The sequence below is a fragment of the Saccoglossus kowalevskii genome, chromosome 8, assembly GCF_978046115.1.
Source record: "Saccoglossus kowalevskii chromosome 8, keSacKowa6.1, whole genome shotgun sequence".
Taxonomy (NCBI): Eukaryota; Metazoa; Hemichordata; class Enteropneusta; family Harrimaniidae; genus Saccoglossus; species Saccoglossus kowalevskii.
Genome location: NC_140648.1, coordinates 34,007,145 through 34,034,362, shown reverse-complemented (window position 1 = coordinate 34,034,362; position 27,218 = coordinate 34,007,145). Strand labels below are relative to the sequence as shown.

Sequence of the window (27,218 nt, the reverse complement as noted above, 5' to 3'; positions counted from 1 at the left end):
AAAAGAATCAAAGTACTAGCATTTTTCTACTGCTGAGTAGGCAGTTGCCTAATGATGATGCTTCATTAAATCTGTATCGTTTGTTTTGTGAACAAAAAAGATTGAACTCTGACCTGTATATCTGAAACCATGTATAAATCCCCCAGCTGATTTCCTGAAGTCCAAGGAGTGTGTGTTTGTGCCAGCAAAAAATAGCCCTGGTATATTCACAGCTTCGTAATTATCATTGATTAGGGGATATTTTTTCTGCCGTCTGACAGTACCTGGTATAACTGGAACACTCCTATGAAAGGGAGATGTATTTTTTTAACAATACAACATGTACATATTGAATCATTCTGGTTGAAACAAAAACTGAAAACACTCAGGAAACCATACTTTTGGCTAGATATTATGAACAGTGTAATAATTTTACACAATCCGCTTCATATAAACACTCGCTGACACTCATGTGTATAATTGTGCAAAACCTTGAGGAGTACAAGCCTTGGACAGTGGTTTATTGCTTCATGTTACTATAGCAACCTATACATCATCAGAAAGCTTAGATATAGGCAAATATGGATTGTGCATATGCCATACGAATGCTTGTCTAAAAAATTATTTCTATAACAATTGTGCTTTTTGGACTATATTGCAAACATTGGTTTTCAACTTTTTCAGTCATGTGAATGACCATTGCTTTGCACTGCACATTTGTAATGCTGCAGGAGAAACGATTGCATTCTTTTTATTTGCCTTTGTTTTCTAGCTACGCCCAAATTACTACAGTGAAAGGAAGGGAAAGAAAATCTAAACATTTCTCACCCAAAACTTTAGCATATATATGATTTATTATATTTTATCCTCATTAAGATATAAATTAATGTAGGAATAATTAACTTACTCATCAAATATGCTGAAGTCAAACATAAACCCAAGACACCTAATGATTACATCATACGGTTCTCTAGCAGCAAAATTATCAATTGCTTCTGTTTCAAGGTATGTGGAGTTGGTTTCAAGCAGATCAGCATCAATTAGATCAACATATATCTTGCCATCTTTTTTTACCAATTTTACTTCTTCCAGAGGAGCTTCTAGAATACCATCAAGTGATTTCAACTGGTAGGTATCTAACAAACCATTGTTTATAGCTCTAAAAATAAAAACATTAATTAATTAAAAAATCATTAATTAATTAATCCTATTGCAACATAGTGAATAATTGATAATAAACATTTTTGAGAGCATATCAGCATTGAGTATTAGTGTGGTTGCTAGTATCAGTATAGCTGTTAGCGTCAGCATGGATGCTAATATCAGTGTGGTTGCTATCTAATATCAGCATGGTTGCTAGTATCAGCATGATTGCTAGTATAAGCACGGTTGCTAATATCAGTGTGGTTGCTATCTAATATCAGCATGGTTGCTAGTATCAGCATGGTTACTAGTATCAGCATTGCTGCTACCGGTAATAGCAGTGTGGTTGCTAGTATCAGCATGGTTGCTAATATGTGGATGCTAGTATCAGCATAGTTGCTAGTATCAGCATGGTTGCTAATATGTGGATGCTCGTATCAGCATATTTGCCAATATGTGGATGCTAGTATCAGCATGGTTGCTAGTATTGGCATGATTGCTAGTATAAGCATGGTTGCTAATATCAGTGTGGTTGCTATCTAATATCAGCATGGTTGCTAGTATCAGCATGGTTACTAGTATCAGCATTGCTGCTAATAGCAGTGTGGTTGCTAGTATCAGCATGATTGCTAATATGTGGATGCTAGTATCAGCATAGTTGCTAGTATTAGCATGATTGCTAGTATAAGCATGGTTGCTAAAATCAGTGTGGTTGCTAGTATCAGCATGATTGCTAGTATCTATGTGGTTGCTAGTGGTTGCTACTGCTAGTATCATTGTTGTTTCTAGTATTAGCATGACTGTTAATATCAGCATGGCTGATAGTGTCAGCGTGATTGATATCATATTTCCAGTTACATATTAATCTATGAGTTCCTATTTCTAAGTGTTATCATGAATCACATAATTGTAGTGAAATATTAATCTGGGAGTTCCTACATGTATGTGTTATCATGAATGACAAAACTCAAACGACATATTAATCATAGAATGCCTGCATAGTTTTTAGTCCCCGTTCGGACGCAGTCCAAAAACGGGGACTTATGTTTTGACCTCCGTGCGTCCGTGCGTGCGTCCGTGCGTGCGTGCGTCTGTACGTGCGTCCATACCTGTATCTTAGAAATACCTGGACCAATCACAATCAAACTTCACATATACATCATACATGATATCATACATATGCACGTCAATTTGTTTCATGATCTGATTCAAGATGGCCGAATGGCGGCCATTTTTGTGCTAAAAATCATCAAAATCGAGCATTTCCCGGTTGTTTACAGATGGATTTTGTTCAAACCTTGTATATACGTTGGACATTATAGGACCTTGATGCACATCATTTTGTTTTATGATCTGATTCAAGATGGCCGAATGGTGGCCATTTTTGTGCTAAAAAATCATAAAAAGCAACCATTTCTCGGCTGTTTACAGATGGATTTTGTTCAAGCTTGGTATATACATTAGACATTATGGGACCTTGATGCAAATAATTTTGTTTTTCAGATAACATTCAAAATGGCCGACTGGCGGCCATTTTGTATTAATCAATGTGGTTCTCGTGCCATATTTCCAATATATTGTTTTGACTGATTATGTTCAAATTTTAAATATTCATTATACATCATGTCATAGATATATTAGTTTGACGATCCTATTCAAAATGGCCGAATGGTTGTCATTTTTGTACTAAAAAATCATCAAATATCAAGCATTTCTGGCATTTATGGATGGATTTTGTTCAAACTTGGTACATACATTAGACATTACGGGTTCCTGATGCACGTCATTTTATTTTTCAGATCATATTCAAAATGGCTGTCTGGCGGCCATTTTGTTTTAATGAATGGGTTTCCAGACCCATATGTCTGACTTGTTTTGTCTGATTATGTTCAAATTTTTAATATTCATTATACATCATGTCACAGATCTACGGATATATTGGTTTGATGATCTTTTTCAAAGTGTGCTATTTTTGTGCTAAAAAAATCCTCGAATATCAAGCATTTCTTGCATTTATGGATGGATTTTGTTCAAACTTATAACACACGTTAGACATCACAGGTTCCTGATGCATGTCATTTTATTTTCAGATTGGATTCAAAATAGCTGACTGGCGGCCATTTTGTTTTAATGATTGGGCTTCTAGAGCCATATCTCTTAAATACTTTGACTGATTATATTCAAATTTTATATATTCGTTATACATCATGTTATATATATATATATACATGTATTCAAAATGGCTGATTTTGAATGCTGTTCCAGAGCAATATCTCTCAATATGGACAAGTACTTGTTTGACGATCAGATACAAATGTCAATCATTTTAATGTTAAAAAAATCATATTCCTGACATGCTTATATTCCAGCTATATTACTATAAACATAACATTACTATATATCTCAAATTTGATAACTAACGGGGACTGTGCCATGCATGGCTTGTTTCTGTCATTTTCCCTAGGTATCTCTCAATCTTCATTAAAGTCAGTTGTGGTATCACATCTCCAATCAGAAAACCTCACACATAAATTCCTTTCTCCCCCTGTGGCTACATGGTAATGGCTTATTCCACACTGATTGAACAAGATAACAAGCAGCCTCTCGGCTGAGATAGCTCCGCTGTTTGCAATGCACATTTCAATTATAGAACAGAAGATATCATTAGAAAATGAACAATATACATAGTACCAATGCAATGGGACTTGCTGTTTTCAACAAAAATTCAAAAATATCATTTTTCACCATAAATGATTGTGGTTTTTAACAAGAAGAAAATATCACTTTTTACCAAAAATGACAAAAATATTCACCAAAATTACTGTAGATAATTAAGATATCATTACAAAATGAACAAATCTGAGAGTGGTCCACATGTAGTACCTATATATGTAATATCAAAGCAATTGGACTTGCAGTTTTTAACAAGAAGTCAAAAATATCACTTTTTACCAAAAATTACAAAAATATTCACCAAAAATTAGAGAACTAAAGATATCATTATAAAATGAACAAATCTGAGAGAGATCCACATGTAGTACCTATATATGTAGGCTTGTAGTTTTCAAGAAGAAGTCGAAAAAGTAAAACATTGACACGGACGACGGACGCCGGTCGACATACAATCACTCATATGATAAGCTCCGCTCAACAAAGTCGACAGCGGAGCTAAAAAGATAAAAATTACTCCACTCTTATCATAAAATAATCCCAGTTAACAGGTTTTTCTTACCATTTTATGCAACCTAAATTGGGTTTTGATTACAGACACGCTGGTCAAAATAACCAAGTATTTTTTCTGTCCACAAAGCAATGTACACCTGTGATTTTATATAAAGTCTGAATGTATGCAATTTAGGCAAATTTTAATATATTATATTTTACTCCAGCTTGGCACCATTACATTCAAAGGAAATAAGACTATTACTTGACTATTATTTGTTATGTCAAATCAAGTGGTCATTGTGCTGCACACATTCAAATTTTAAAGGTGTTACATGCATCCCATGGGACAAACACTGAACAGAATGTGTCACACCAAACACTGTCCTTCAAATAGATCAGTATCAATTTAGATTAATACAATTTACAGAAGTTAATTGGTTAGACAAGGTTTTGGCACCTTACATGTCTACTAACAAGACAGACAATCAATATTCATTACAGGTAAATTCAGTGTAACATTATATACAGCAGCAATGTTATTTCCCTCACTAACTGTAGTGACATTCATCTGGACAGCAGCCTGACCATTCACAAAACTTAATGCATAGCAGCAACAGTCATCTGGACAGCAGCCTAACAATTTGTCTCACTGAATGCCTAATAGCAACAGTCATCTGGACAGCAGCCTAACAATTTGTCTCACTGAATGCCTAATAGCAACAGTCATCTGGACAGCAGCCAGACCATTCACAAAACTTAATGCATAGCAGCAACAGTCATCTGGACAGCAGCCTAACAATTTGTCTCACTGAATGCCTAATAGCAACAGTCATCTGGACAGCAGCCTAACAATTTTTCTCACTGAATGCCTAATAGCAACAGTCATCTGGACAGCAGCCAGACACTTTATCTCACTGAATGCCTAATAGCAACAGTCATCTGGACAGCAGCCAGACAATTTATCTCACTGAATGCCTAATAGCAACAGTCATCTGGACAGCAGCCAGACACTTTATCTCACTGAATGCCTATATAATAGCAACAGTCATCTGGACAGCAGCCAGACAATTTATCTCACTGAATGCCTAATAGCAACAGTCATCTGGACAGCAGCTTAACAATTTGTCTCACTGAATGCCTAATAGCAACAGTCATCTGGACAGCAGCCAGACCATTCACAAAACTTAATGCATAGCAGCAACAGTCATCTGGACAGCAGCCTAACAATTTTTCTCACTGAATGCCTAATAGCAACAGTCATCTGGACAGCAGCCTAACAATTTTTGTCACTGAATGCCTAATAGCAACAGTCATCTGGACAGCAGCCAGACACTTTATCTCACTGAATGCCTATATAATAGCAACAGTCATCTGGACAGCAGCCAGACAATTTATCTCACTGAATGCCTAATAGCAACAGTCATCTGGACAGCAGCTTAACAATTTGTCTCACTGAATGCCTAATAGCAACAGTCATCTGGACAGCAGCCAGACCATTCACAAAACTTAATGCATAGCAGCAACAGTCATCTGGACAGCAGCCTAACAATTTTTCTCACTGAATGCCTAATAGCAACAGTCATCTGGACAGCAGCCAGACAATTTATCTCACTGAATGCCTAATAGCAACAGTCATCTGGACAGCAGCCAGACAATTTATCTCACTGAATGCCTAATAGCAACAGTCATCTGGACAGCAGCCAGACAATTTATCTCACTGAATGCCTAATAGCAACAGTCATCTGGACAGCAGCCAGACAATTTACCAGACTGAATGCCTAGTAGCAACAGTCATCTGGACAGCAGCCAGACAATTTATCTCACTGAATGCCTAATAGCAACAGTCATCTGGACAGCTGCAGGACCATCTACCTTGTTGAATGCCTAGTGGAACAAGTTATCTGGACAGCAGCCAGACCATTTACCAGACTGAATGCCTTGTAGCAACAGTCATCTGGACAGCAGCCAGACCATTTACCAGACTGAATGCCTAGTAGCAACAGTCATCTGGACAGCAGCCAGACCATTTACCAGATTGAATGCCTAGTAGCAACAGTCATCTGGACAACAGCTACAGTGTTTACCTGACTGACTTCTCAGTAGCAACAGTTATGTTTGAAAAACAAGGACCAAGGAAGCCCAATTATTCATACATTAATTGGGATTATAACTCTCAGCACTACAAAGCCATTTTATTATATTTATAAATTCCACACACTAAAACAAGAGATTTCTATTTGCTGATGGAATAAAATTGGAACATTTTCAAATGACCTTATAGAAGCACTGCATGAAGATGTATGAAAAAACTGGTTTTGTCAAGAGTACAATGAAGCTTTTAATGTTTATTTTTGCATTCTTTTGAATTATCAGTCTAATAAGGCCAGCAAGAAGGGGTAATCTAGAATTAGAGATTATGGTAAATTAATTAGTAACAGAAGAGAGATTTAGAAATAGAAAAATATTCATAAGATTTCAACATAATGGATTAGTAAATTAAGTTGCTAAACATTCATTTCCTTTGAACAACTTGCCGTTAAGAATTTTGAGTACCCTGTAGGTCACTTTAGCTAATAATGTCAACTGCATCCTTAAAGAGTAATGGTCACCATGATCATGTATATAAATGAATGTGTTGCATGGAACCCCAATATCAAACATAACAATTTGTGACGAACATCACATTTTAAAATTAAATATGTAGAAAATAGATTTAGCTGTGAATATATGAATCTCATTCTCATCTAGCTCTTGGGAATACAGAAATAGAGCTATATTGTTAACTGTAGAAGAGAAAAAAATAACTGTTCACTTGTCCAAGATGAGTAGCATAATTGCTGGAAGCAATTTCCCCATGTATCTGCTGATTGTGTTGATTTAGAACTAATCATGTTTGCTAGATCTTATCCAATGTGAGATTGCTACGGTATTGATTCTTTCATGCCTTTAGCATAACATGTCATCATCCTGTGATCTGCAAGTCCAAGTGATACGAATATTGATAATCCTTTTTGTTCACGGATTCCTACTGTACATAATGTACACTGATGTGGAAATCATTGTATATCGCTAAAGATGGAATGGATGTGGCTAAAATATTTTTGAAACTGGAGTTCCAGTCATTTTGTTTTCATTATTCAATGAATATTATAAGTAAAATCAAACGAACTAGGTTTTGGGTTTTTAACCTCTATTGTAGGTATTTTGACTTTCCAATTTCCAATTCAAAATAAATGGGACCCAGATAGATACATTATGGCTCACTTTCTCTATAGAAACAATTTCAGGTACCCACACTCAATTTGCTCAGACAGACAGACAAATATTTATACGTATAAATTAAAGTTTACCTCAAATCTCCCACATAATGTGTCTCCCATGATAATCTGACTCGTGTGCGTGCTACCATGTGAATAAGATTGGTATTTCCCATGATATGATCAGCAGTTTCAAATGCTGAATTTCCTTTACCAAGAATCAATACTGTCTTGCCTTCATAGTCTTCTTTATTCAATGACATGTCTTTATATCCTACTGTAAACTCAGATCCATTAAATGGAGGCTCATTTGGAGTGGATAATCCGGTACTAACAATTAAGGTTCTAGGAGAAAAGAAAGACAACTTGAATGAATGAATGAATGATTGAAATTTGAATGAAATTTATTTCACCAAAAACAAAGTTTTGAAAAGAACACTAAACGTAGAAATTGTACAGGTAGTAAATATATATATAAAAAAATAATGAATTCTACTTAGAGTACTTTCCTTTTTTTTGGTGGGGATTACAGATATTGTTCATTAGAACTATAGTCAGGTCCGTAACCTTTGTATATATGTATATAATTTCATAGTTTAATGAAAGAAAATATTACAAATCAAATATTGAAGAAATAGTTTTTTAACTTTGCTTTAAATATGTGTTTCTTAGTGATGGTTTTAAATGCATCAAGCAATGAGTTCCAGTGTTTTGTTGCAGAGTATTTTAGACTGTGTTGGTTGAGTGTAAGATTCAGTTTTGGGGTATAATAACTCAAGCTAAGCAGGTTTGATAACTTGAGATAACTTGAGAGAGCTTGAATTCAATTATTGGGATCACATACTCTATGACAGGCAATCTCAACTACCGTACTGTGACAGAATTAGGAAGTTATAGTCTTGCATGAAAATTAAGTATGCACAATAAAAATGTGATTAAAGAAACACTTGCAGCCTTCGTACATTGCATGTCTGATTTTTGTGTACACAACTTAATTTTTCATGAGTTGTCCACTGCAAACCGGTTTCGCAAGAGTGAAATTTTCGCAAATTTTGTGAGTCAGTGAAAATTACAAAATTTTGCTGAAATGAAAATTTCTTGGGGTCCTTCTAGTTTGTGTCAGTGACTTGTGCAATTATATTTTCACAAATGTCATCAAATCTTGAAATCGTGAAAATTACATGTAGTTTTATTCCATTTTCTTCATTCTCCTGACATGAAATATCATGTAAATATCATGTAAAGAAAATGACAATATTTTTATTTCTGTTTAGCAATCTACCTTAATATAAATAGTCAGAAAGCTGGGTATCTCAGTTTAATTAAAAACAACTTGATATTCATCATTCACTCATGAATTGATTTTTGTTATTGTCACAAGAAAAATAAGTCATTATAAATTCTAAATACATATTCATCCAAATATTCTACATTCATTCATTAAGAAAATGCTTTGGGCAAGATTGTGACATTGTGTATCAATATTTCATTCCTGTTCATTAAGATAGCAAATTAGAGTGACTTTTACAAAATGTTATCCTCTTGATTATTTTTAAATCATCAAAAAAATCCTTGCAGTGAAAATTTAAATGTTTTACAGTTGTCATGTTGTAAAACATAAAATAAAGAGTGCAGAAAAGTATCACTATACTGACCATATGACAATTGTAATTTCCTTGTAGGAACCTAATGTTACTGCCCTAGCTATTCGTCTTTGTTCAGCTGAGGAAATTAAAGATGAGTATAGTGATACTTTGCCATATCCATGCCATTTTTATTTTTCTCAAATTTTCCCCTACAGCACTTTACATGTACTATTTTTTCTCTCAGTGTCAAGCTTGCAAATTATTTTTTAAACAAATCTTCTAGCCAGCCCCTATGAGTTCAAATTGTCAACCTCTATAAAATATATATTTCCTTTATAAAATATAAATACGTATAATATATATATAAGTTAAAAAAATGTTCAAGTTACTTCCAAAATTACAAGCCCAGAATATACAATTGGGGTCATTGGACAACTTTTCAAGATACAAGAGTCCAAAATGTCATGAGAATATGTCAAAATCAGTACTGGTTTCTATGGTAAGATCATTGATTCATATCTTAAAAGGGATGGAAAAGTTGTATTATCAACAAAAATAATATTAAATTAAATACAAGTCATTGAAAATGACACAGTCCCCGTTAAATTTTTCAAAGTTCTCTTTGTGCTCGTCATATTAAAGCGGAGGGGTTGTCGCGAGCGTGTCCTTGAAGCTTGAGTTCCAAGTGGCGTATACAACAGATTGTTTATTTACATCAAAACACGTGTTCCATGTAGTAGTAATATGGCCAAAAATGAAAACAGCCGTTATTCAGCCATCTTTGATCTGATTATGAAACACACTGATATGTATGATGTATGTGCCAAATACGAATGAAAATGGTACATAAATTGTGGAAATATAGTAGTAAGGCCAAAAAGTCAGATGGCTGTCAATCGGCCATCCTTTACCAGATTTTGAAACAAATTGTCATGGACATACATTCTAACATGTATAAAGTACATGTATGTGCAAAATTTGAATGAAAACTGACAGAGCATGTCCAAGATACCGCATAAAAAAAACAAGATGCCTGCCAGTCGACAATCTTTGATCCAATTGCGAAATAAATCGTCATGGACATGTATCCTAATATGTATAATCTATTTACCAAGTTTGAATGACAACTGACAAAGCATGTCCAAAATACATCATTTTCAGAAAACAAGATGGCTGCCAGTCGGCCATTTTGAATCGAATCACGAAACCACGGCATGTACATATGCCCCACATAAGGTACTAGGCACATGCAAATAATGAACGGGATCAGTCCACAGGATTCTGAAATATGACTCTGGACAGAGGGACACACGGACGAACAGACGGACGGACACACGGATGAATGGACGGACAGACTCAGGAACTCACGGACGGCCAGGGACATGTATCCTAACATGTATGATCTATGTACTAAATTTTAATGAAAACTGACAAAGCATGTCTAAAATACAACATTTTCAGAAAACAAGATGCCTGCCAGTCGACCATCTTTGATCCAATTGTGAAATAAATCGTCATGGACATGTATCCTAACATGTATAATCTATGTACCAAGTTTGAATGAAAACTGACAAAGCATGTCCAAAATACAACATTTTTAAAAAACAAGATGGCTGCCAATCGGCCATTTTGAATCGAATCGCTAAGCCACTGCATGTGCATATGTCCCACATAAAGTACTAGGCACATGCAAAGAATGAACGAAATCGGTCCAAGGGATTCTGAGATATGACTCTGGACGGACGCACGGACTATTATAAGTCCCCGTTTTCGGACTTCGTCTGGACGGGGACTAATAATTGTAATATTGTTAACCTAGTCTTTTTTCAAGAATGATTATCATAATAACAGTTTTCTATTTAAATACAATGGGAAGTTCTCTCCCATAATACATTGCATGTACATGTGTATGTGCACTGACATGCTCAAGATCAGCCAAAGAACTGTGACAAAACTTGGTAATTTCTCCATCTATAAATTCTAGGTGTATTAAATACAAAATAATAGAAGCTTCCATTAATTTATATTTCCTGTCTGAGAGGAAATAACAGGTTTTTTTTATGGTGTCAATAAACAGTATTCTATTCTGTACATGCATGTAGTCAGATTTCAATGCACGCATTTCACAGTATTGGAATATTCTTTGAATGTTAAAAGTTCATCATTGTCAATCTAAAGCAATCTAAGTATATATGGATCTAACATGGAAGCAGTTTAATGTAAGCATACTATCAATGGTATATTAATGTAGTGTCAAGAGTTTTAATTTTGCTTAAAATCAATTTTCTTGATTTTTTATATTGGGGCCATTTTTGAGAGTGACATTTTGTGTATTAAGGCTCTGTGACTTGCTGTTTTTGATTTTTGAATTGTGCATTTTTCCCTGAAATTATTAGTATGTGTCTTCTATCGTGAATAGTATATATGAATAGTAGACTGAGTCTAGTGAATGGTCTGGAAGGCTGTTGTCGGGTCTTAAGTATGGATAACTCTGCGCATGTGAGTGATGTACTGATATCATTGAGACTGCCAATCAGTGAATTCTGTGCTGTCTATGTATTTACGTAGCAATCCACCAGACCACTGAATGGTTGGATTCCAGTCTATGAAAATTATACCACTGAATCAAATAATTTCTTTTTTCCTTGATTTGTAAACAAAATGTTTTGTCACAAATACTTCTTTGTACACATCACAGGTGTCTTGAATCAGCCAATGAGAATTCATAAATTGTTGTCAGGTGTCTTGAATCAGCCAATGAGAATTCATAAATTGTTGTTGTTTATACCATGGATTGGTTATGTCATACAGTACATGAGACTGAAGTACATAACACTTTTTCCACATCAAAATAGATGTGATGATCCTTTATTTCTTGTCAATCATGGTAAAAATTAGGAAAAATCATAGTCACAAATAATAATCTGCATTACCGGTAGAAGCTGTAAGATATCTGGAATTTTGAAAAATGTAACAAATCCATAAATTTGTGATAATTTAAGAATTAAAGGAAGCTTAAAATAGAAAGAAATATATATATATATTTCAAAATCAGTGATACTGCAATGGCTCATTCATGACACTTATTTAGAACATTCAGCTGTAAGAAAAACATGCATAAACAAAAAAATTATTTATCGTATACTGGATCATTATAATATGACTTTTTTGACAATAGACACACCTTTGTCATTCTTGTAATAATTGCACAACACAAATATGGTACATATATATTAGACATGTAAGCACACTGGCCATATGACTTTTTTGACCATAGACACACCTTTGTCATTCTTGTAATAATTGCACAACACAAATATGGTACATATATATTAGACATGTAAGCACACTGGCCATATGACTTTTTTGACAAGAGACACACCTTTGTCATTCTTGTAATAATTGCACAACACAAATATGGTACATATATATTAGACATGTAAGCACACTGGCCATATGACTTTTTTGACAATAGACACACCTTTGTCATTCTTGTAATAATTGCACAACACAAATATGGTACATATATATTAGACATGTAAGCACACTGGCCATATGACTTTTTTGACAATAGACACACCTTTGTCATTCTTGTAATAATTGCACAACACAAATATGGTACATATATATTAGACATGTAAGCACACTGGCCATATGACTTTTTTGACAATAGACACACCTTTGTCATTCTTGTAATAATTGCACAACACAAATATGGTACATATATATTAGACATGTAAGCACACTGGCCATATGACTTTTTTGACAATAGACACACCTTTGTCATTCTTGTAATAATTGCACAACACAAATATGGTACATATATATTAGACATGTAAGCACACTGGCCATATGACTTTTTTGACAATAGACACACCTTTGTCATTCTTGTAATAATTGCACTACACAAATATGGTACATATATATTAGACATGTAAGCACACTGGCCATATGACTTTTTTGACAATAGACACACCTTTGTCATTCTTGTAATAATTGCACAACACAAATATGGTACATATATATTAGACATGTAAGCACACTGGCCATATGACTTTTTTGACAATAGACACACCTTTGTCATTCTTGTAATAATTGCACAACACAAATATGGTACATATATATTAGACATGTAAGCACACTGGCCATATGACTTTTTTGACAATAGACACACCTTTGTCATTCTTGTAATAATTGCACAACACAAATATGGTACATATATATTAGACATGTAAGCACACTGGCCATATGACTTACTTGCATTCATATCTGTTGTCAACTTGATCAGTGAGGTGAAAACCTGATTTGTGTTCTGCAGATTTATTTGGTGGCTTTTTGATATTGACAATGTTGGTATTGTACTGGACTTTGATATTAAGTTTTTCTGTGTAGTCGTTAAGATATTTCAACATCACATCAGCATGCGGGAAAAACTCCCTTGAATAGTGTCTGTGAAAATAAATCAATTATTGTATACTCAGCATGGCAAGGTGTTATTTATATTTTCTGTACCCGGACTGTGCTCTTGCATTAACTAAAAAAACAAACATGCACAATAGAAATAATATGTGCTTGAATGAAATGTCCCTTCATTTCAGATCACAATTTAGCAGGATTTAACCACAAAGGGTCACAAAACAACATTGTTCCGTAAATACTTTAGCACCTATCGCGGACAGAAATTCAGCACAGTGAAAATTGAATGAGTTACTAATGAGTTGGTTACTAATGATTTGAAGGTATACATAAGGTCTGCATTGAGAGAGGCAATAACAAGTCAAACTATTAGCATGAAACGTGCACATTAAGTATTCTTTGAAACGTAAACCAAACATGCTTTTTAGTTCCTTCAGTACAGACTTGCTTCCAAAAGACATGAAAGGTTCTTTGTGAAATCCAATAGTTCATTTAATGTATAATTTTAACAGGTGTCACGTACTGTACGTACATCAATCTACATCAGCATTAGAGTTAGTGTTGAAAATAAAATCACATTTTTCAGTATTACAAAGATCGAATTACTTAAATTAATCTTAAGTCAAATACAGAACATGTGGGACCCTATAACACACCCGGTAAGTAGGTAGAGATTTTCTCTATATATTTTTTCTTTGTTACAACTGTGTTTTTTCTTGCATATACTGTTTTTGCAGATTTAGTGTCAAGTCATGTTTAAAGTTGTTTACCGGTACATTAATACCCAGTTTTGAATTTCTATAAAATCACATTCTGTCACATTACTCTGCCACAATTTTGTGATGTTTTCTCAAATATGACCAAAAAAATTAGGGTCAGGCAGTAAAAAATAGGGTAGGTTGGGTTATAGACCCACACGATTTTGTTTTCTTTGTTGTACCTTATCTGTAGACTTTCATCATCACTCAGCAGTGAATTCCAATCATGCCGCATATTGAATTCTTTGTTGGTTTTCCCGGTATTCCTTTTATTGATGCTAATTAATGTTCTATGTCTTGGATATTCTACAAAAAATGATCCTGATGTATTTGCACGCTCAAAGATTACATAGTCTCTGCCAGCTTTCTGTAGAAAATAGCCTAACTGCAGTCCAGATGGTCCAGCACCAATGATGCAGTAATCTCTTTGTAATGGTGGTGGGGAATCCTCAGACAATGTAATCTGCATAGATAGGAATAGCACCATGGCAATTTGAGCCAACATGGTTGCAAAGTAGAAAGCTTCAATGCTTTAGACGATTTCTGTTAAAGATAAATTAAGACAAGCAATTTAACACATTAATTGAGAACACATAATGAGAACACATGTTGTAGATTATTGTGAGTATACAGCAATTATTGTTGTAGATTATTGTGAGTATACAGCAATTATTGTTGTAGATTATTGTGAGTATACAGCAATTATTGTTGTAGATTATTGTGAGTATACAGCAATTATTGTTGTAGATTATTGTGAGTATACAGCAATTATTGTTGTAGATTATTGTGAGTATACAGCAATTATTGTTGTAGACTATTGTGAGTATACAGCAATTATTGTTGTAGACTATTGTGAGTATACAGCAATTATTGTTGTAGACTATTGTGAGTATACAGCAATTATTGTTGTAGACTATTGTGAGTATACAGCAATTATTGTTGTAGACTATTGTGAGTATATAGCAATTATTGTTGTTGACTATTGTGAGTATACAGCAATTATTGTTGTAGACTATTGTGGGTATACAGCAATTATTGTTGTAGACTATTGTGAGTATATAGCAATTATTGTTGTAGACTATTGTGAGTATACAGCAATTATTGTTGTAGACTATTGTGGGTATACAGCAATTATTGTTGTAGATTATTGTGAGTATACAGCAATTATTGTTGTAGATTATTGTGAGTATACAGCAATTATTGTTGTAGACTATTGTGAGTATACAGCAATTATTGTTGTAGACTATTGTGAGTATACAGCAATTATTGTTGTAGACTATTGTGAGTATATAGCAATTATTGTTGTTGACTATTGTGAGTATACAGCAATTATTGTTGTAGACTATTGTGGGTATACAGCAATTATTGTTGTAGACTATTGTGAGTATATAGCAATTATTGTTGTAGACTATTGTGAGTATACAGCAATTATTGTTGTAGACTATTGTGGGTATACAGCAATTATTGTTGTAGATTATTGTGAGTATACAGCAATTATTGTTGTAGATTATTGTGAGTATACAGCAATTATTGTTGTAGATTATTGTGAGTATACAGCAATTATTGTTGTAGACTATTGTGGGTATACAGCAATTATTGTTGTAGACTATTGTGAGTATATAGCAATTATTGTTGTAGACTATTGTGAGTATACAGCAATTATTGTTGTAGACTATTGTGGGTATACAGCAATTATTGTTGTAGATTATTGTGAGTATACAGCAATTATTGTTGTAGATTATTGTGAGTATACAGCAATTATTGTTGTAGATTATTGTGAGTATACAGCAATTATTGTTGTAGACTATTGTGAGTATACAGCAATTATTGTTGTAGACTATTGTGAGTATATAGCAATTATTGTTGTAGACTATTGTGAGTATACAGCAATTATTGTTGTAGACTATTGTGGGTATACAGCAATTATTGTTGTAGATTATTGTGAGTATACAGCAATTATTGTTGTAGATTATTGTGAGTATACAGCAATTATTGTTGTAGATTATTGTGAGTATACAGCAATTATTGTTGTAGACTATTGTGGGTATACAGCAATTATTGTTGTAGACTATTGTGAGTATATAGCAATTATTGTTGTAGACTATTGTGAGTATACAGCAATTATTGTTGTAGACTATTGTGGGTATACAGCAATTATTGTTGTAGATTATTGTGAGTATACAGCAATTATTGTTGTAGATTATTGTGAGTATACAGCAATTATTGTTGTAGATTATTGTGAGTATACAGCAATTATTGTTGTAGACTATTGTGAGTATACAGCAATTATTGTTGTAGACTATTGTGAGTATATAGCAATTATTGTTGTAGACTATTGTGAGTATACAGCAATTATTGTTGTAGACTATTGTGGGTATACAGCAATTATTGTTGTAGACTATTGTGAGTATATAGCAATTATTGTTGTAGATTATTGTGAGTATACAGCAATTATTGTTATAGACTATTGTGGGTATACAGCAATTATTGTGAGTATACAGCAATTATTGTTGTAGACTATTGTGAGTATACAGCAATTATTGTTGTAGACTATTGTGAGTATACAGCAATTATTGTTGTAGACTATTGTGGGTATACAGCAATTATTGTTGTAGAATATTGTGGGTATACAGCAATTATTGTAGATTATTGTGAGTATACAGCAATTATTGTTGTAGACTATTGTGAGTATACAGCAATTATTGTTGTAGACTATTGTGAGTATATAGCAATTATTGTTGTAGACTATTGTGAGTATATAGCAATTATTGTTGTAGACTATTGTGAGTATACAGCAATTATTGTTGTAGACTATTGTGAGTATACATCAATTATTGCTGTAGACTATTGTGCGTATACAGCAATTATTGTTGTAGACTATTGTGAGTATATAGCAATTATTGTTGTAGACTATTGTGAGTATATCGCAATTATTGTTGTAGACTATTGTGAGTATACAGCAATTATTGTTGTAGACTATTGTGAGTATACATCAATTATTGCTGTAGACTATTGTGCGTATACAGCAATTATTGTTGTAGAATATTGTGGGTATACAGCAATTATTGTAGATTATTGTGAGTATACAGCAATTATTGTTGTAGACTATTGTGAGTATACAGCAATTATTGTTGTAGACTATTGTGAGTATATAGCAATTATTGTTGTAGACTATTGTGAGTATATAGCAATTATTGTTGTAGACTATTGTGAGTATACAGCAATTATTGTTGTAGACTATTGTGAGTATACATCAATTATTGCTGTAGACTATTGTGAGTATACAGCAATTATTGTTGTAGACTATTGTGAGTATATAGCAATTATTGTTGTAGACTATTGTGAGTATATCGCAATTATTGTTGTAGACTATTGTGAGTATACAGCAATTATTGTTGTAGACTATTGTGAGTATACATCAATTATTGCTGTAGACTATTGTGCGTATACAGCAATTATTGTTGTAGACTATTGTGAGTATACAGCAATTATTGTTGTAGACTATTGTGAGTATACAGCAATTATTGTTGTAGATTATTGTGACTATATAGCAATTATTGATGTAGATTATTGTGAGTATACAGCAATTATTGTTGTAGACTATTGTGGGTATATAGCAATTATTGTTGTAGACTATTGTGGGTATATAGCAATTATTGTTGTAGACTATTGTGGGTATATAGCAATTATTGTTGTAGACTATTGTGAGTATATAGCAATTATTGTTGTAGACTATTGTGAGTATATAGCAATTATTGTTGTAGATTATTGTGAGTATACAGCAATTATTGTTGTAGATTATTGTGAGTATATAGCAATTATTGTTGTAGATTATTGTGAGTATATAGCAATTATTGTTGTAGATTATTGTGAGTATATAGCAATTATTGTTGTAGACTATTGTAAGTATATAGCAATTATTGTTGTAGATTATTGTGAGTATACAGCAATTATTGTTGTAGATTATTGTGAGTATACAACAATTATTGTTGTAGATTATTGTGAGTGTATAGCAATTATTGTAGATTATTGTGAGTATACAGCAATTATTGTTGTAGATTATTGTGAGTATATAGCAATTGTTGTTGTAGATTATTGTGAGTATAAGTATTTATTGCTTTCCTAGGCCACCGGCCCATATTCAAACATATCAAAACAATGCTAAAAATGTAACAGGTACAAGTAAAATATAATACTATTCTCGGTTTTAGATCACACGGAATTAAATAATAATTAATTTGTTAACAATTGATTCCTAACTTCAAATGCTTTGAACACAAACACACAAATATTTCGTAGAATATCACCATTTGTTGCTTGAACAAGCCTTTGAAATTTATCCACGGTTGGTTAGAATGTATAATGTAGCGGATGACTCAAGGTGAGTACTCCAAGACCTTGGATGTACCAACTGCATTATATATTCAACATGTTTATACAAAAGCAGACAAATGTACATTTTTGAATCCTAGAATAAGAGACACGTAGACATTCTTTCTTTCACAACAGAGAAAATCATAACATGTTATATTTAAATAAAAACACATGTTTGTGAGGGCAATATCATGATTTGTTGCTAACAGGCCATTGGAATGAATTGAGAATTCTCTAACGCAAGTTATTTCACCACTCGCCAGATATAAATTAATGCAAATTTGTTATGCGCATATATAATTGTGCAGTAGTTTTAATGACGTCATCCACCCGATATATAATTGGCGGGCAATATACCATGTAATATCCATTTTTATTCAATGACATGTGACTGAGTGTCAACCAATGACGGCATACATAACAACAGTGTCACTTTGGAAACAGTCTGATGAAATAATCCCATGTGACATCATATTAGAGATTTGAGAGTGATAACCAAATTCCATATAATCCCCACAAGATTTAGTCCTAAGACTTAGTCTTATGTATTAACCAATCTACACATACAATCTAGAGGTATAGGGTAATGGAAATGATTATATTTATCTTCTTGTTCTCCTGTAAAATGCTAAAGGGATCTAAGAATTGATAAATGTCCCCTTAATTCACCCATTAATATTGAAATAATTAATTTTTTCATTTAGTAAATTTATATTTAACTTTAAGACCCTTAATAAAATCTTCTACAGAACTTCTATAGATTATAACAGAGTTTTATCCCCTATGTATAAGAAATATAGTTTCTGTGGAAATTGTACAGAAAAAATTCTGTAGAAAATCTTTTATGAAATTTCATTCCATTAAAGTTTGATAAAAATTTATACAGTTCTATAGAATTCAATGGAAAATCTATTTCTTAAAAGGAAAATTCATCATTATTTTGACAAAAAATGTGACAGAATCATAACACAATCAACTACCCATCAAATCAATTCACTCAATATGAACATTTGTTACTATTTACAGTACAGCGGGAAAACAAAAAGGAGCGAATCAAATAGATTTTGAATGTATACAAAAACATCCAAGGGTTATTTTAAATAAGTGTATTCTTCAGTATCCATTTGTAAATTACTTTATTTTAAGTGCATATACCATACATCCTCTATAGTTAAATTTGTTGTTATCTCTTAATTACCAATGCCATGCGCACAATCACTTGTACTCTGCTACCCACTATCACTTCTACTCAGCTACCCACTATCACTTCTACTCAGCTACCTACTATCACTTCTACTCAGCTACCCACTATGACTTCTACTCAGCTACCCACTATCACTTCTACTCTGCTACCCACTATCACTTCTACTCTGCTACCCACTATTGCTTCTACTCTGCTACCTACTATCACTTCTACTCTGCTACCCACTATCACTTCTACTCTGCTACCTACTATCACTTCTACTTTGCTACCCACTATCACTTCTACTTTGCTACCTATTATCACTTCTACTCAGCTACCCACTATCACTTCTACTTTGCTACCTACTATCACTTCTACTCAGCTACCTACTATCACTTCTACTCAGCTACCCACTATCACTTCTACTCAGCTACCCACTATCAATTCTACTCAGCTACCCACTATCACTTCTACTTTGCTACCTACTATCACTTCTACTCTGCTACCTACTATCACTTCTACTTTGCTACCCACTATCACTTCTACTTTGCTACCTACTATCACTTCTACTCAGCTAACCACTATCGCTTCTACTTTGCTACCTACTATCACTTCTACTCAGCTACCTACTATCACTTCTACTCAGCTACCCACTATCACTTCTACTCAGCTACCCACTATCAATTCTACTCAGCTACCTACTATCACTTCTACTTTGCTACCTACTATCACTTCTACTCAGCTACCTACTATCACTTCTACTCAGCTACCCACTATCACTTCTACTCGGCTACCTACTATCACTTCTACTCGGCTACCTACCATCACATCTACTCAGCTACCCACTATCACTTCTACTCAACTACCCACTATCACTTCTACTCAGCTACCTACTATCACTTCTACTCTGCTACCTACTATCACTTCTACTCAGCTACCCACTATCACTTCTACTCAACTACTCACTATCACTTCTACTCAGCTACCTACTATCACTTCTACTCAACTACCCACTATCACTTCTACTCAGCTACCCACTATCACTTCTACTCTGCTACCTACTATCACTTCTACTCGGCTACCCACTATCACTTCTACTCGGCTACCTACTGTCACTTCTACTTTGCTACCTACTATCACTTCTTCGCTGCTACCCACTATCACTTCTACTCAGCTACCCACAATCACTTCTACTATGCTACCTACTATCACTTCTACTCTGCTACCCACTATCACTTCTACTTTGCTACCTACTATCACTTCTACTCTGCTACCCATTATCACTTCTACTCAGCTACCCACATTCACTTTTACTTTGCTACCTACCATCACTTCTACTTTGCTACCTACTATCACTTCTACTCAGCTACCTACTATCACTTCTACTCAGCTACCTACTATCACTTCTACTCGGCTACCCACTATCACTTCTCCTTTGCTACCTACTATCAATTCTACTCAGCTACCCACTATCGCTTCTACTCAGCTACCTACTATTGCTTCTACTCTGCTACCTACTATCGCTTCTACTCAGCTACCTAATATCGTTTCTACTCAGCTACCCACTATCGCTTCTACTCTGCAACCCACTATCGCTTCTACTCAGCTACCTACTATTGCTTCTACTCTGCTACCTACTATCGCTTCTACTCTGCTACCTACTATTGCTTCTACTCAGCTACCTACTATCGCTTCTACTCAGCTACCTACTATCGCTTCTACTCTGCTACCTACTATCGCTTCTAATCAGCTACCGACTATCGCTTCTACTCGGCTACCCACTATCACTTCTACTCGGCTACCTACTATCACTTCTACTCGGCTACCCACTATCACTTCTACTCAGCTACCTACTATCACTTCTATTTTGCTACCCACTATCACTTCTACTCGGCTACCCACTATCACTTCTACTCAGCTACCCACTATTGCTTCTACTCAGCTACCTACTATCACTTCTACTCGGATACCTATCACTTCTACTCTGCTACCCACTATCGCTTCTACTCGGCTACCTACTATCACTTCTATTTTGCTACCCACTATCACTTCTACTCGGATACCTACTATCACTTCTACTCTGCTACCCACTATCGCTTCTACTCGGCTACCCACTATTGCTTCTACTCAGCTACCTACTATCACTTCTACTCGGATACCTACCATCACTTCTACTCTGCTACCCACTATCGCTTCTACTCGGCTACCCACTATTGCTTCTACTCAGCTACCTACTATCACTTCTACTCGGATACCTACTATCACTTCTACTCTGCTACCCACTATCGCTTCTACTCGGCTACCTACTATCACTTCTATTTTGCTACCCACTATCACTTCTACTCGGATACCTACTATCACTTCTACTCTGCTACCCACTATCGCTTCTACTCAGCTACCTACTATCACTTCTATTTTGCTACCCACTATCACTTCTACTCGGCTACCCACTATCACTTCTACTCAACTACCCACTATCACTTCTACTCAGCTACCTACTATCACTTCTATTTTGCTACCTACTATCACTTCTACTTGGCTACCCACTATCATCTCTACTCAGCTACCTACTATCGCTTCTACTTGGCTACCTACTATCACTTCTACTCAGCTACCCACTATCACTTCTACTCGGCTACCCACTATCACTTTTACTCAACTACCCACTATCACTTCTACTCAGCTACCTACTATTACTTCTACTTTGCTACCTACTATCACTTCTACTCTGCTACCCACTATCACTTCTACTCAGGTACCTACTATCACTTCTAACTACTATCACTTTTACTCGACTACCCACTATCACTTCTACTCGGCGATCCACTATCACTTTTACTCAACTACCCACTATCACTTCTACTCAGCTACCTACTATCACTTCTACTCTGCTACCTACTATCACTTCTACCTATACATAACCAATTAAAAACACACTACTGTACATGTATGGAAGAATCTTAAAATGAAATATTGGATGAACAAAGGAAAGACATTTAGTATTGTGTACATAGATCCTTGAAGACAAAGTTGCTACATCCTTTCACATGTACATATATCAGTGGGTTACTTGGGACACGCCAACAAGAAACTGTCATCAAAATGAAAGTTTGCAGTGAATATTTGATTTACTAACAAAAGTGACCTTGATTTAAGATCACAGGTGGTGAATTAGTGGTTGGTGGTGATAGCATAAAACATATAAACTCAATAATGAGGCCATTCTCTAATGTATGCGGCTCTGAGTGAAATATTAGAAGTGCATGTCTAACTTGGCTTAAACTGTCATCTGATAGACTATATCTAAATGTGCTATATATGGTTTGCACTTGCAATGAAAAGAAGAAGAAAATCAGAGACAATAAGTGTTTATATTCTATATATAATATCTATTATGATGAAACACACTAATGATTGACACTGGTTTTATAGCATATCTTGTTTAAATGAACAGAGAAAGCATGTGAGTTTGTAACCTTAACTGTATGGTAGTTTAGAAGAAAACCCAGAGGGCACACTGTTCAGGTTATATAGTGACAATTTCCTACATAGTTACCGGTATTATTCGTATCCTGTATAGCAATTAAACTGATACTTAAGACGAAGAGTAACTTTATATCTACAACTGACATCTCATGGAATCTGGATTCACATTACGTTTTGGATTCTCTGAAAACAGTATGTGGTATTGTGGTTTAACATCATCAAGAAGGGAAGACGTACGTGCTGTATAGTATTGCCTCGTGATTAGGTGCTGTGACGCAAGCATTAGTTCAAATCATGCATGCAGTACATGTTTATACTTTGATTTGACATAGTATTTACCTTGTTGTGCATTCAGTGTATATTTACTTGACTCAATTTTTATATTAGCAGCTACAATGAGTTTACATCAAGGATTTATAAGGTGAGCTGGTATTCAACTGAATGTTTAATATGCAATGAAGATGTGAATTGGAGAAGTCACACAAATTGATAGAAGATCTCAAACTCTTGACAAGAGTGAATTAAGCTGTGCAACAAAATTAAATATGCAAATTTGAGTGGCGAGGATATGCCCCTCTTTTGCTTTTAATTCTTCTGCAGCAGAAAATTATTAATATTAAAATTATATAAAAAAAAATCCTGCTAAAATTTAAGCATTACACAAATATTTAAGGCAATGTAAATTTTGAGAAAACAAATTTTAGTAATTTGTTTCCTTCAAGATATTCAAAGAAGAAAAACAGGCAAATGATAATACAATAAATACTGAGGGACAAGGTCAGCTGCAAAACATTGTTTGCACAAAACAGACAGATAAGATCAATAGATGATGCTGCAATACATTTATTGTAAGAATCATATTAAGACCGAGTCACAGCACGCCACGCAGCATGTAATAATCTACGATAATAGAATACACGATTCAGCACTGATTAAACTCTATGTTATGCTTTGTTCAATTACTCTGCAATCTGTGACTGCATGCTTGTATAGTTCCAACAAATCACAAATTTCATCAGCAAAATTTTAATCTTGAAATGAGATTTTTCACTTGGCTTGGTAAAAATGAATTGAACTGTCTAGAAGGCACACACACATATCTTGCAGGACTGGCAGTTTTCTTTTCTTTTTTTTTATTTCAATGTGTTCAAAATCTTAATATGAAACCTGAAACCAAATTGTGTCAGTCGAGTAAAGTCAATTTAATGGTATTTAATGCTAATGGGATGAAATATTTTAATTGTAAAAATACATTGTAATTTTACTTATTAAAATGAATATGGTTGACTTATTATAAGCTACATGTAGTACCATGGATGTAATTTAGCAAAATATATACAACCCTTGATTATAGAGGAATTGGTTACTACGGTACTAAAGTTTAGTGATGAAAATCCAATGAATATAATATTCATAAAAATTATTAAAATCTGAATCTCCAACATTACTTTGAACATAATTAAAGTACAATGTATTATGAAAGTAATCTGACATGAAGATTTGAGAAGTTAAAAATACCAGTTATGAAGAAAAGCATAAAATATAGAAACTACAAAGTTAATAAATTTGAATTAGATCACCCTATTAATAACCCAAAATATTAGGGACTATTGAGAATAGACCATTTGGAAAATATTTTGAGGAATATTTCCATGCTTAATAATGTGCTGTACACATATGATGATGGTCAATTTTGATGAAGTAAGGTTATTCAAACGCAATATTTCTTTGTCAAAGAAATTCAAGTTCAAAATCAAATCATTAAATTTGTGTGGCAGTTGAACTGAAAATCACTTATTGGTGGTGCTAAACAGACATGTGATATACCCACAGCAGATATATATAACCACTATCAAAATAATATGAATGGTGTTTTTCTAGAAATAGTAACAAATAATTTTTTTCAGTGAAACCTAATGAACAAGTATTACAGCATCTATCGATATCATATATATATCTATTATCCAAAAATAGAATGGTGTTTTTTTAGGAAATAGTAGAAAAAAATAATTCAAAAAGAAAATACTGTAAAATAATTTATTTTAGCTGGAATTAATTTTCATTGAAAAGATGTTTTTGGTATTTGGTTTGCAATTTATTTTCACTGATTTTTGATGAGTTGAATGCAAAATATAGGAAAAAAATTAAATTCGCTGGATTTTATTTTCACTGAATCACTTCCTTCAGCAAAAACAGCGAAAATTAATTCCAAGCAAAAATAAAGTATTTTACAGTATCAAAAATTGCACAAATCTGAGATAAAAATCGACCAAGTTAATTAGTACATGTATTAAAGAAATACGATTGACAGTTTTTTAATTAGTAGAATCTAACACTGGAATACGAACAAAGGAAAGACAATTAGTATTGTGTACATAGATCCTTGATGACAAAGTTGCTACATCCTTTCACATGCACATGTAGCTGTGGTTGCTATGGACATGTTTGCGGGTTACTTGGAATGATATGTATACCAAAATGATAGTGTGCTGTGAATATGAACGAAAATTGTGTCAGATCAAAGTGAAAAAAAATCCATTAATTCTCCCCAGGAATAATTTACCATACTCTCATACGTCACCAGCATTCAGTACTTTGAGTATGGAGTGAATTCAACTTAACTGACTGAGTTTGATTCTACACATATTGTCTTAGTTTGATCAGCTTCTGCAAAAATGATATTTTCTACTTGTACATGGTTGCTAAGACACATAAACCTAAACATTGTTATCAATATTGGCCAATGCATTAGACAGCAATTAATTACATGATGAAGCAGTCATAACAAATAGTAGTGAATTATAACACACTTAATGTCCATGGATTTGAAATAACTTTGGACCTAGTTACATCTGATTGATTGGTATGAATAACAAACTTGGGAAAACAGACAGAGGAAAATCCCAAAAGACTCCCTTCACACAAGGCAGACAACAAATATTCTCTAAGTAACAGAATAATCATAACCCTTGGGTATATTCCTGGAATATACTGTTACAATGAGCACAAACCTCCAACACGGCCATTGTATCTAGGCAACGACATCAAAGGTAAGGTTCAAATTATATCAATCCATCTCACTATTATATATATTGATAATGAAGAAATGAAGTGGAGCCGACACTCAGATGTGCAAAAAGCTAAAACAGGAAATCACTGTAACAAACATATTAATTCCAACCAAGATCACAGTTATAGTCATTGATTGAAGTATACGCTGTCATTACAGTGTCCCAAGGGAACTCCAACCTATACAGACATAGTTGATTTTCCTTGTTTTTTCACATATGCTATACTTCCCTAATGACATGAGCAATTTTAAAATGACAGGAAATTTGAAAATAATTATTTAGCCTTTGGAAGAACATATGAATTTGGAATTCAATTTCCTTTCATAAGTGGTTCATTCCCAAAGGCACATATATATCTAAGAATGATTGTGAAAGCAGTTTTCCAGATGTGCTAACAGAAAGCATGTCCACTATACATATGTGTATGTGCTTCACAGTTTGTGAATCTGGCAATGTCTTTGTAAATAGCTTATCGCCCAATGCATATAATTGTACAGTTTAAATGTCCGTACATAGAAATTAGGGCTTTTTTATAATCATGTCCCATACAGCTAAAAAAAAACAATTTTTGGTTTTAAGGGGTGATGACCATTATTGACGATTTTGCAAGTAAAATTACCCAAAAAATCTGAATGTTCCTGTCTTTAAAAAAGAAAAATATTTCTTTGTATATCATAAATAACTAAACAAAAATGAATGTATTTTATTGTACTGTATTGTACCACAGACAAAAACACACATTTAAAATGACTAAAATCTGTAATGTTGTCTGTTTAACAATAATATACCATAATGACAAT

The 27,218-nt window shown here is 33.9% G+C and overlaps 1 protein-coding gene across 2 annotated transcripts in view; it reads right to left on the bottom strand.

Moving 5' to 3' along the window:
• The window catches only part of LOC100377098 (FAD-dependent oxidoreductase domain-containing protein 2-like), a 68,005-nt gene that overhangs the window by 8,130 nt on the left and 32,657 nt on the right, over positions 1-27,218 (bottom strand). For both annotated transcript variants that reach the window (XM_085502518.1, XM_085502517.1), the window contains exons 2-6: positions 14,487-14,847; positions 13,388-13,579; positions 7,638-7,889; positions 887-1,138; positions 114-283 (exon numbers count right to left, since the gene is read on the bottom strand). In XM_085502518.1, the coding sequence (XP_085358644.1) occupies positions 114-283; positions 887-1,138; positions 7,638-7,889; positions 13,388-13,579; positions 14,487-14,809 (1,189 nt within the window). In that variant the 5' untranslated portion in view covers positions 14,810-14,847. The remainder of the gene's footprint in view (positions 1-113; positions 284-886; positions 1,139-7,637; positions 7,890-13,387; positions 13,580-14,486; positions 14,848-27,218) is intronic.